This window comes from Chenopodium album, chromosome 3 (assembly GCF_948465745.1).
Source record: "Chenopodium album chromosome 3, dcCheAlbu1.1, whole genome shotgun sequence".
NCBI lineage: Eukaryota > Viridiplantae > Streptophyta > Magnoliopsida > Caryophyllales > Amaranthaceae > Chenopodium > Chenopodium album.
In genome coordinates, this window is record NC_137836.1 from 22,776,380 (window position 1) to 22,788,024 (window position 11,645).

Genomic DNA, 11,645 nt, shown 5'->3' on the forward strand with positions numbered 1-11,645 from the left:
CATCAATACCAATTTTCACCAACTCTTATCAAAATTTTCTTGATTACTCTCTCTCTCTCTCTTTTCTAAACTAGCTTCTCTCAAATATAAAAATTCCGCATTCATTAGATTTAGATACACCTAGCCATATTCGAAGTTGCCTTCGCCCTAAACGTGAAAGGTTTAATTTCTGAGGGTTTGGTCCCAAATCTCTCTTTCAATTATTTAATTTAATTGTTTGTTTATTATTTTCCTTGAAGTTACTAACGTGTGTATTTTGTTATTAGAAAGAGGTACGAGGCATCCAAGTAATTACTTTAATGGTTTTTATTATTATATAGAGATCATGTTTAGGTTATTATTATGATATTCCTAGTATCATGTCTAGGGTAACTTTAATACTAAGTATGATTGTTATAATGCCTTTTATTTTCTTCCTAATATTTATGATTGTTAGTATCATGTTAGGGCTAAAGCTTTGATTTTTATTGCTTAGTGACATACTAGGGTTTGTTATTAATCTTGTTAGTATCATGCCTAGGATCATGCTATTATTATGCTTTAACATGATTATGATTATTTTTATGATTTATGATTATTTTAATTATTATTATGATGATTATTTATTATGTTGCTTGATGCTATTTTTATTGTTATTTCTTGATCACGCCTTTTACGCATGTTTAAAGGGAATTTGTACTTGTAATCACGCTTAATAAGATAATTAATAATCTTGTTTAGGGTTAATATGATTATAATTCAAGTGATCGCCAATAATAGATTTATTTGTGCATTAATATTCAATCAACATAGATAAACAGGTTTAGGGTTAATCCTATTCATTGCATGTTAGTCAGAAAGCGCACATAAAGTAGGGGCCTATTATTAGGGCAAGTTCAATCTCTTTTAGGTTGGATTTGTACCTTCATCCCCGAACGTTCTCTTGGATCATTAAGGGGTGTAACCTTCACCTCGTGAACGGTTTACAAGTTCCTAAAAAACTTGTTGGCGACTCTTTTTCTCTATCTTCTTTCCCTTTGGACACCACCGTACTTTAGTGTATGATCACAGTGGGGTTCAAGCTAGGGGATTAACGCTTGAAATATTCCCTACAGGCATGAACGAGGTTTATGTGTTTTCCCAAAACTCATTGGCGACTCCTATTTGTTTCTTACAAAAATGCGTGAGGATAGAATCAACTCTAATTCAAGATACCCTAAACAGTCAGGAATTCAAATCCTAATACACCTTAACAAGTGTAAAGTCCTAGGCTTTTAAATGGCCATGGGCATCTAAGGAAGGACCCCATACGCTGGGATCACCCTCCTTACAATGTCCTATTTATTTTGCCATATGCCTATAGCAATGGATTATAAACCATTACCATTAGGTGCCGTTGCTAAAACTTTTTGGCAACAACTTTCATGCATTAGGCAACAATTATTTTAAACAGTTGTTGTAAATAATTATGGCAACGCTTTTCTTAGGTAGCACTTTTTAACTTATGCCAACACTTATTCAACAACTTTAGGCAACATTTTCAAAGTTAAAGCAACAATTTTTGCTTGCTAATTTAAAGCAACACTTATTAGCTTGATACTAGTTGATGTTTAAAATTAAGGCAACACTTTATTTTGTTTATGGCAATGCTTCCAATTGAAACTAAGGCGACACTTTTAAACTTGTTAATGGAAACGCTTTTAATTGGCATTAAAGCAATATATTATATACTGCATATAATAAATAAATTGCTTAAATAGCATATGATCGATAAACTTTAGCTTAGTATAAGTTCTCCATAAAAATTTATACGTATTTAATTAAAATCAATTCTAAATGATAAGCTAAATATTTATTACAAACAACAAAAACATTTAATCTAAATATTTCATACATTAATCTAATAAAAATTCCAAAACCAAATTAAAAAAACCAATCTAATATTTTTGCTCAAATTCCAATAGATCTTTAGATGTTTGGTGGAGCACTTGATACTTGGATATAAATAATCTCCTGCAAAACAACAACAACAAAAATAATAATAATAATAATAATAATAATAATAATAATAATAAGACTCTTATATTCAATTAAAAAATAAATCTCAAATGAATTATTTATATCCTTTTGAACATCAGCCGTTACAACACTTTTGATAGACTCCATGACCTCTTCTGGTAGAATCAAAGGGGTACCAGGTCCTTTATCTTTTCGCTTCTTACGAGTGGCACCAAGTCCTTGTAATAATTATGTACCTCGACGTGCATTTCCCATAACTTCATCAAATGGGTCCTTAACAAATTCACCACTATAATCATCTTTAGAAGCTTCCAATTCCCTCATTGCTTGCTATAACAATTATTAAATATTATAGGTGACAAAGTATACGATAAATTTATTCATTAAATAAATTAATAGGAATAATATAGTATTTACTATCTTTTGTTGTGTATCATCATAAGGTCGATCATAAGTCCTTCCCTCCTTTCGCCGTCGAGTCTCTTCAAATATTCTTCTTTTTTATGGTGCCACACCATCTTTTCATAGCTAATAAATAAACAAAAATAAAATATATAAACAACATAGAATCCATGAAATAAAAAAAATCGTAATATATGTGGAATGTATTTTGCACCAATTGCTCATGTTTCATGGCTAAGGAAACAAGACCATTTGTATGTATGTTGTCTTGTTCACGTCGATTTTCAGAATTCTGCAAACTGGTTTTCTACATAAAATAAAAATGGCTAAGCATAAAAGTTAAGCAAAATTTAGAGAGTTCCTAATTGTTCAATTATACCTTTGCTATTGTTGTCCCCCAATAAGCTAAAAGTGTTTTGTAATGTGCTTCAGGCACTCTTTCAGGAGGATGCTTTAATCTTTCTTCATAGGTATCATACATATAATAATGATCTCTTTTGAGGCGACATTTGAATCCTCTCCAAGATTGATCAAGAGTCTCCATTACCCAATCCTTAGCTTCAACTGGAAGGATGTACTTGCTCTAAAATAAAGGTTAGGTTTATGTTATAAAATACAATATTAAAACACATATAACAGTAAACTTATGTTGTAGACTCAAAACATTACAAATAAGAGAAAAGAACACTTACGTTCACAAATTCCCAAATTTTCTCCTTATTTGGAACTTTTTTCGAATTTGTGTATGTCAAGGGAGCCCAATTGTAATCATGAGCAATAGTTCCTAAGAATCTAGTTAGCTCTTTCTTTTCCTTTTCAGGCCCAATAGGTTGTCCTTTGTTATTACAGTAGATAGTTACGCGATCTTCCCATTTGCGAGCATGGACATTAAACAAACTTGTTGGACCTCGCCCTTTCTTCTTAGGAACTTTTATCGAAGTAAAAAAAGAATAATTAATTCATAAGAAATTTGAAGATAAATATAAAGATTACAATCACAACTTTATTAATGTAATTACATGACATAGAAAAGTTCATAAGTAAACATGTGACAAGCATTTAATAGTTTTTTAGGCATTAACTAGATCAATTTGACAACTAAATTTAAAGAATTGCAATCTTTTTTTGTATTGTATAATTCTAGAGAACTGTGAAACCAATCAAGTCTTATGCATCATCAGGCCTTGCATCAACAGTAGCAGGCTCTGCATCAACAACGGCAGCAGACCCTACATCAACAACAGCAGACCCTGCACTAGCAAGGTCCCCTTGATCAACACAAGCAGTCACATATTGCCTTGTGCAGCAGCAACACCTCCCAGAGCAAAAACTCTCCTCAAATAACTTCAACCCGTACATAACTATGTTTGATTGTGTAATGGTAATTATATTAGCTCAAGTTTGTTCATTGTTTACGGCTAATTATTACTTATATAATAAGAGAATAAGCAGATTATAGAAGGAGATTATAGAAAGCTCTCTAACCTTGGATTTCATAAATAAAAAGGTTACAAGACCATAAGATTTTTCATGATTTTTAAAGGGGTGGAGTATTGAATACAAACCTTGTGCAAAAACAGATTCTCCTCGACTTTCTAGTTGAATAATGGTCGAAAGTGGACGCTTAGAATATTGTTGAACTTGCTCCAATTGTTGTACATCTTGCTCTATTTTTTGCACTTCAGCTGGATCCATTTGATTTTGCGTAACAAGGAAATCATCCATTGCCATAGGTGGGCACAATGGCTGCTTCTTATTCTTCCTAGGTGGTTGCTCTCTAGTTCTTGCCTTCTATCATCGGAACATCAAGGTAATTATTATCAAAGATAAACATGATCCTAAGAAGAAAATTAAAAAAAATAAGGAAAAAAGGAAAAAAAAAAAAAAAAAAAAAAAAAAAAAAAAAAAACCTTCTTCTTAGGTATAGAGGTTGCTGCTTCAGTTAAAACCATCTCTCTCTAGACATCTCAAAGTCCTCAAGGTCACAATTTTCTTTATCAGGCACATAGTCTGGATCATCTACATTACATAGTCTGGATCATCTACATTAGAATTCATATTCTCCTTTCCTTTTGCAAAGTTCTTTTTTTTTCCAACAGTTGTTGAGCAATCTTGTCGAGCCCTAACTCTCTAAATTCTCATAAGGTGTTAAAATGGACTTTGAGGCAATTTCAGGCTTCTTACTTCCATTCTTATTCATTCTGTAAACAAATATTATAAACAATTAGTGGGAAAAAAAAAAGTTTAGACCTATCAAATAGCACTTACTACAAAATAGTTAAACATATTTTTTCAAATATAACACATACAGACATACTTAATACTTAAAAATTTATAAAGTACTATATCTGATTCCTGACCAAAGCAAATATATTCAGGTTTTGGGAAAAAATTAGAAAAAACAATCTTATTCACTAAAAAGATAATAATTTGTAGGAAGTCCAAAGATGATAACTAATTACTACAAACAAAAGCTAAATCAAAAGGTTCAGTCAACAAGTCTAATAACATAAGACAGATAATAATATGATAAAATCGCATTTTTTTTAAATAAATACAATTGCTCAAGATTCATTAATAATCCTATGGGTCATGAGCTAGAATATCATTTGTCGCATCCATCCAATCCCAATCTATATCATCATAGTCAACGTCATCTTCAAGGTCATTAACATTCTCATACTCTAATAAATCATATATGTTCTCAGCACGCACTTCAACATCAGCTACTACATGAATATGATTAGCATCAAAAGAAGGCATGTTACACTAGTACAAAAAAGGGTTTATAGAACAGTTAAAATAGGCTTTATAGAACGCCTCAGGACCGTTCTTCTGCTAAGCGATGTGTAAGGTTTATAGAACAGTTAATGTAGGCGTTTTGTATACTTAGCTATAGAGAACGGTCATAAGACACAACCGTTCTCTATTCCCTAACTATATTCAGAAAATAAAGAAGGGATAGAGAACGGTTAATTCTCTTGACAGTTCTATATTACAACACTATAGAGAACGGTCAAGTCAAATAACAGTTCTCCAATCCTTTTTTAAAAAAAATAAAATAAAATTATTGTGTATACATTATTCTAATGTATACAAATACTGTATTTAATTTTTTTGCTGCATTATCAAGGAAAATATTAATAAGGAAATACAGTAATATTGATTTCGAACTTTAAAATTTAAAAATGAATATATAAAAAATTAAACCAATATTACAATAAATTTAGAATGAAAATCACGAAAAAAAAATTAATAGAGGTATTGTACAAAAACATAACAAGCGGAATAAATTCAACAAAAAAAAAAAATTCTTCATTCAATTGTCTAACTTCTTCTCTTCGCGCTTGCTTTGATAGTTGTAAATCTACAAAACAAATAGAACTTTGTTACTCGCATTTGACTAAAAATAATTCAAACGTTAAAAAAAAAATAAAAAAAAATAAAAAAATAAAAAAATAAAAAAATAAAAAAATAAAAAAAAAAAAAAAAAAAAAACCTACCAAGAATTCTATGCTATGAAATTTGAAAGAAAAAATACAATTATAAATGAACAAATTATCTGGCATAAAAAAAAAAAATTTACCTTAGTCATATGATACGAAGTAAATATAGATCCATATCATCAATGGGTATTCAAATCAAATTCCCAGTGATCCCAATTCATAAGTTGAACAAGATCTCGCTTGAAGCATCTAAGATTCAATATGTAACACAGATTCAAAACGGTTTCAATCGGAACACAAAATTAAGATCTAAACAAAAATCCCAATAAACATACAAATTCACAAATTTATTCCAAATAGGACCCAATTAATTGAAAACAAAGAGCAATACGTATACCTCGACCAGATCGAAAGAGCAAAAAGGGGGAAAACAGGAACAAAAAATTAAGGGAAAGAAACTGATGATCAGAGGTGTTAATAATCGGCGATATTACAACCAAAAATTAAAATTCAATATAAGTTAGATAGTACTATTGAATTTATACGGAAAAAAAAGCCAGAGAAGTGAGATCTTAATTAAACCTACAGATGAATAACTAAACAATTTTAACACTTAAATTAGCTAATAGATAATAAATTCACATGGAACATATTTTGCCTACCTTTATTAACCATCAATCGTGAAGATTCTCTTGAACCACATGGATATATGTTCATGATTGTGAAGATTGTCTTGAACAAACAACCAGAGATAAATAAAACAGTAGAAGCAAGAGAAAGAGTTAGGTTTTTTTAGACTATGATTAGGGATTAAATAAGAGGAAAACACTTTCAATAGACTACTCCGTGGTATAAAAAAGGCTTTTTAATTAGTGGGTATCATACTATACAAAACGGTCGTAATTAACAATGTTTTCTATCTTAATAATATTATTAATTTAGTTATCTTTTATTTGGGTAAAAAAGATAAAGAACGGTTAAATTAGTGAACCGTTCTATATTCTTTCACATATAAAACGGTTGTAATAGAAAACCGTTCTATTTTATTCTAGAGAACGCTTTTCTTAGTTAACCGTTTTATATATTGCGTTTCTTATTCCACTTTTTGTAGTAGTATGTGTTATTAGAACTAGAATCAATAGGCTCCTCCCAATATGTTTCTTCATTTAGTGCTTCCTCAAAGTCAAAAAGATCTCTTGGAACCCTTTTCATGACATATTGAATATCTTTTTCTAATGGGTCTTGGGAATAGTATACTTGATGAACCTGAGATGCCAATACAAATGGATCATTTTTGGAACATTTCTTCTGCGATCTTGAAATTGACATACGTGAGCCCAAATTCATCAATATCAACAAGAAACCAATCGAACTTAAATAACACAACGCTGAATTGAGACCAAAAGTCCAACTCAAAAATTTCTTCTATTACACCATAGTAGGTAACATCTCCGTTCGATGGGATTTCAATCCCTTAAACTGGCACAACTTGAAGTCAAGGCTGTCAAAGTCACACCACTATTTTGAGTCTTTAATCGTGAATCACGTTCTCTAGTGTAAAACCTATAACCATTGATAAAATACCCAGTATACCTCCTAGCCTTAGGATTAGGACCCTTAGCCACCCAAAAAAGTTCCCCATTAACCTGCTCCCTTTATACTTTTTCAAAAAACAAATCAATAAAATCTTTGCTATGACTTTGTGCACTATCCCATTTACTCTTTCGACTTTGGATATTCACCCAAATATGATGTTCTCTAAATTATAAAAGTAGAGAAAAAATCATTATTTTTATTAGATTAAATTATAAAAAAAATCTAAACTGAAAATAAATTAACAAAAAAACTCTTACTTGATGTATGTTTCAACTATTGTATTGTCGTAATTGAAGATAATATATCTATGAGCTTGCTTCAGACTTTGGAAATCTAAAGTAAATCCTTTTCCTTTTCTCTTCCTTTTCCCTCCAATAGGATGTCCTTCTTTAGGAAACAAAGATAATTCATTTGCATGTTGATTAAAGGAAAAATTCCTAGCACATCTTCTATCCAGTCTAGTGTTTATACCTTCACGCAAATATCGAGAAATAAATTTCAAACACTCTTCCGTCATATACCCTTCTGCTATACTTGCTTCAAGATTAATCCTATTTCGAACATAGGACTTTAGCTTACCTAAATACCTCTCAACAAAGTACATCTATTGATATTGCACAGGTCCACCAAATTTGATTTCCTCTACTAAATGAACAGGTAGATGGATCATAACATCAAAGAATGCAGGAGGGAATATCATTTCAAATTGACAATATATATCGACAACTTCAGTAGCTAACCTATCTAATTCTTAAACATCAACAATTTTACTACATATACCATGAAAAAAGTTCCCCAATCTAGTCAAAGGTACTGAAATTTTTTTTGGCAATGTCTTCTTGACAGCAACTTGAAGCAAGTGATGCAATACGACGTGTGCATCATGAGTTTTGTAGCCAGAAAAATTCTTTTCTTTAACATGCACACACCTCCCGATATTTGATGCATACTCATAAGGTAACTTTGTTTCCTTAAGAACTTTGAGAAATAAATCCTTCTTTGTATTATTCATAGAGTAAGGTACCGGTGGAAATAGCATGTGGCTGCCATCTTCAGATGGACAAGGTTGGAGATGTGGTTTTATACCAAGATCCAACAAATCCAAATGTGCCTTATTGTGGTCTCTAGTCTTTCCTAGAATATCTAACAAAGTGCTAACAATATTATCGAAGACATTTTTCTCGATATGCATGACATATAAATTATGATGATATTTAATATTAGACCAATAAGACAGTTGAAGAAAGCATGATTTCTTTTTCCATGGACCTTTACCACCTCCACCTTTACTGTTCTTCCTAAAATAATTTTCAAAGTTTTCTAATTCATTCATTAAATCATTACCATATAACGGAGAAGGTACACACCTATCCTCTACTTCTCCAGTAAATGAATTTGCATCTTTCCGCCAAGGATGATCCATATCAAGATGCCTTCGAATATCCATGTAACAATTCTTTCTGATGTGATACAAGTATTTAGGTTCCACATCATGTTTACAATTAAGGCATGCATAATTTCCTTTATTAGACCATCCAGACAACATGGCATAAGCCGGAAAATCATTTATTGTCCCCATTAATGCAACATGCTTTTGAAATGATTGTTTTTTAGATGCATCATAAGTCTCAACCCCAAATTCCCATAATTCCTTCAATTCGTCAATTAGTGGTTTCTAAAAAACATCTATGTCAATTCCAGGTGACTTAGGGCTAGGAATTAACAAAGACAACATAAAATATTCCGGTTTCATAGAAAGCCAAGGTGGAAGGTTGTAATTAATCAACACAACAGGCCATGTGCTGTGATCAACACTCATAGATCGAAATGGATTGAATCCATCACCAGCAAGAGCTAAACATACATTTCGTGCTTCATTTTTAAAGGCAGGATATGATGAATCAAATTCCTTCCAAGATTGAGCATCTTCCGGATGTCTAATTTTGTAATCTTTTATTCGAACTTTATCATGCCAAACCATTTGTTCAACTGTTTTATAACTCATGAATAGTCTTTGCATTCTAGGTTTTAAGGGAAAATGTCTTAAAGCTTTGACAGGAACATTGTTAGACTTCCACCTAGATGTACCACACTTAGGACAAACATCGGCTCCTTCAAATTCCTTTCTATAAAGAATACAATCATTGGGACAAGCATGAATTTTTATATAATCAAGACCTAAATTCTTCACTATATTCCTAGATTCATTAAATGATTTAGGAAGTTTGGCCATTGGAAATGCCTTTCTTAATAGCTCTAAAAGATCACCAAAGGCTACATTGCTTAAGCCATTAAGGCATTTAAAGAGAAACAAACGAATTATGAAAGACAATTTCGAGAAAGTTTTACAACCTGGACATAACTCTTTCTTTCCTTCTCCCACTAAATAAAAAAACTTTCTAGCCTCCTCATTTGGCTCACTTTCAACCTCATGATCTCTATTTAGACCTTCACTGACATCTCTAAAAGTATCATGTAGTAAGCCATAAATATCATCATGTGTACTTTGATTATTTACTTCATGAACATTTTGCCTATCATTATTTGTAAAAGAATATCCCTCCCTTTGCAAGACCCACTTCTTGAATCCCTTCACAAACCCATTAACAATCAAATGATCATACACGTCATCTCTAGAATGGCAAAAACGCCTCGAACACGTTTTATAGGGGCAAAATATTTGAACTCCAATGGCGTCCTTAGCAAAAGAATCATCAAGGAAAAAATTCAAAGCAACTTTAAAGTCCTCCGAACTTCTAGGATAGTTCATCCAATTATGATCCATAACTTAATTTATGTCAATTCCTAAATTACACAAGCAAATAATTTAGAGATCTATCTATATTATGAAATGAAATAATAGATTTGTTAGATATTAATTGGAAAAATATACAGTACTAAAGTTGAAAATAGAAATCTCAATAAAATACATATAAAGCTCATCAATGATATCTAAATACGTACACATATTAGTTGTAAACCCTAATCTAGTACATATAAGGTTATGATTATTAAGATCAAAAGTTATATATAAGAAGAGAATAATTAGTTTTACACACTAACTAGACTAAAAGTTACAAAGTCTTTAAATAAAACTTCAAATAAGAAACCACTAACTATGAAATAAAAGTTAGTTAGACATGATTCCATTAACTCATAATAATTCCCGACTAATAAGAAATATGTTACTGGTCTATTAGGAACACTTACTTGGCATCAACAATCTCTAGCTTATAACTATCTTTAGGTCCACATACGCTTAATCTCTTTAAAATATAAGATTGATAAAATAAAATTATACTCTCTAAAAACTTAATTATTGTGCACTATCAAATTTAACTTTAACTCACTTTTTAATGATTCTTCCCATCATCTTGTCTGGTTGTCCTGATATAGTTTCAATTATGTGATTCAATTCTAATGGATAATGAATAAGATCTAAACTTTACGTATCACACTAAATAAATTGTAATGTTGTAACAAAATTTCACTTTATTGCATTGCTTATGTTACTGGGAAAGTCATGTTCTTTAAGTGGAATTAATTACTGAAATAGTGGTTAAGTTAGTTGTAATCATACGCTCATAGGTACATATTTATAATTTTCTAGTACTTCTTATGAAGTAGTTTCTATATGGAGCATACTTCTTAATTTTCCAATTTCTATATAATTGTAGATTTTAAGATATGATAAAAATAAAACTAATAAAAATATAAGTGTGGATCATCATGTGTTTATGATGTGATTATAACTATTGCTTAACACAAATAATTACATCAAAACAACTTTAATTTTGAAATAATTTTTATTTAAAAATGAGAATAACTTATTTAAACTATAGCCTTTCGGCTAATGAACATCAAGCTACTTATTGTGAAATATGGTTCTGATTTAATGTTTGTACATGAAAGAGTGCAGCCAAAAATATTAGTTTATATGTTTATGTTAGCAATAGCTAACTAGTGTAATTGCTGGTTTAATTCTATATAAAGCTTTTGAATTTTAACATTAATACTTAAACTATATTGCAGTGGCTGAAGTGGTATCAATACTGGGAGATTATTTGAGAGACAAGCCCTGGGTGGAACTTTTGTGTAATCATCTAAGGTAATTCCTGACACTGTATTTGAAGAGAAAGATGGACTTAAATAGGGAAAATGAGGAACATAAATTTAAAAGAGTTTTGGGCAATTGTAGGCGTC

The 11,645-nt window shown here is 30.8% G+C and overlaps 1 protein-coding gene and 1 long non-coding RNA gene across 2 annotated transcripts; both read right to left on the reverse strand.

Annotated features, from left to right (window-relative positions):
* Positions 1-5,574: 5,574 nt before the first annotated feature.
* On the reverse strand, positions 5,575-6,666 carry LOC145612608 (uncharacterized). Its single transcript, XR_014106659.1, has 3 exons — positions 6,509-6,666; positions 5,987-6,095; positions 5,575-5,767 (listed from the first exon to the last, which is right to left on the reverse strand). It is a non-coding gene; the product is annotated as an uncharacterized LOC145612608 (long non-coding RNA).
* A 2,451-nt stretch (positions 6,667-9,117) lies between these two features.
* Positions 9,118-10,227, reverse strand: LOC145624936 (uncharacterized). The gene has a single exon (XM_081678020.1). It carries the CDS (start codon positions 10,225-10,227, stop codon positions 9,118-9,120), a length of 1,110 nt encoding a protein of 369 aa, XP_081534146.1.
* Positions 10,228-11,645: the final 1,418 nt, after the last annotated feature.

Excerpts from the sequence above, each read along its gene's own strand:
- LOC145624936 (XM_081678020.1), bottom strand. The coding sequence starts at position 10,227 with ATGGATCATAATTGGATGAACTATCCTAGAAGTTCGGAGGACTTTAAA.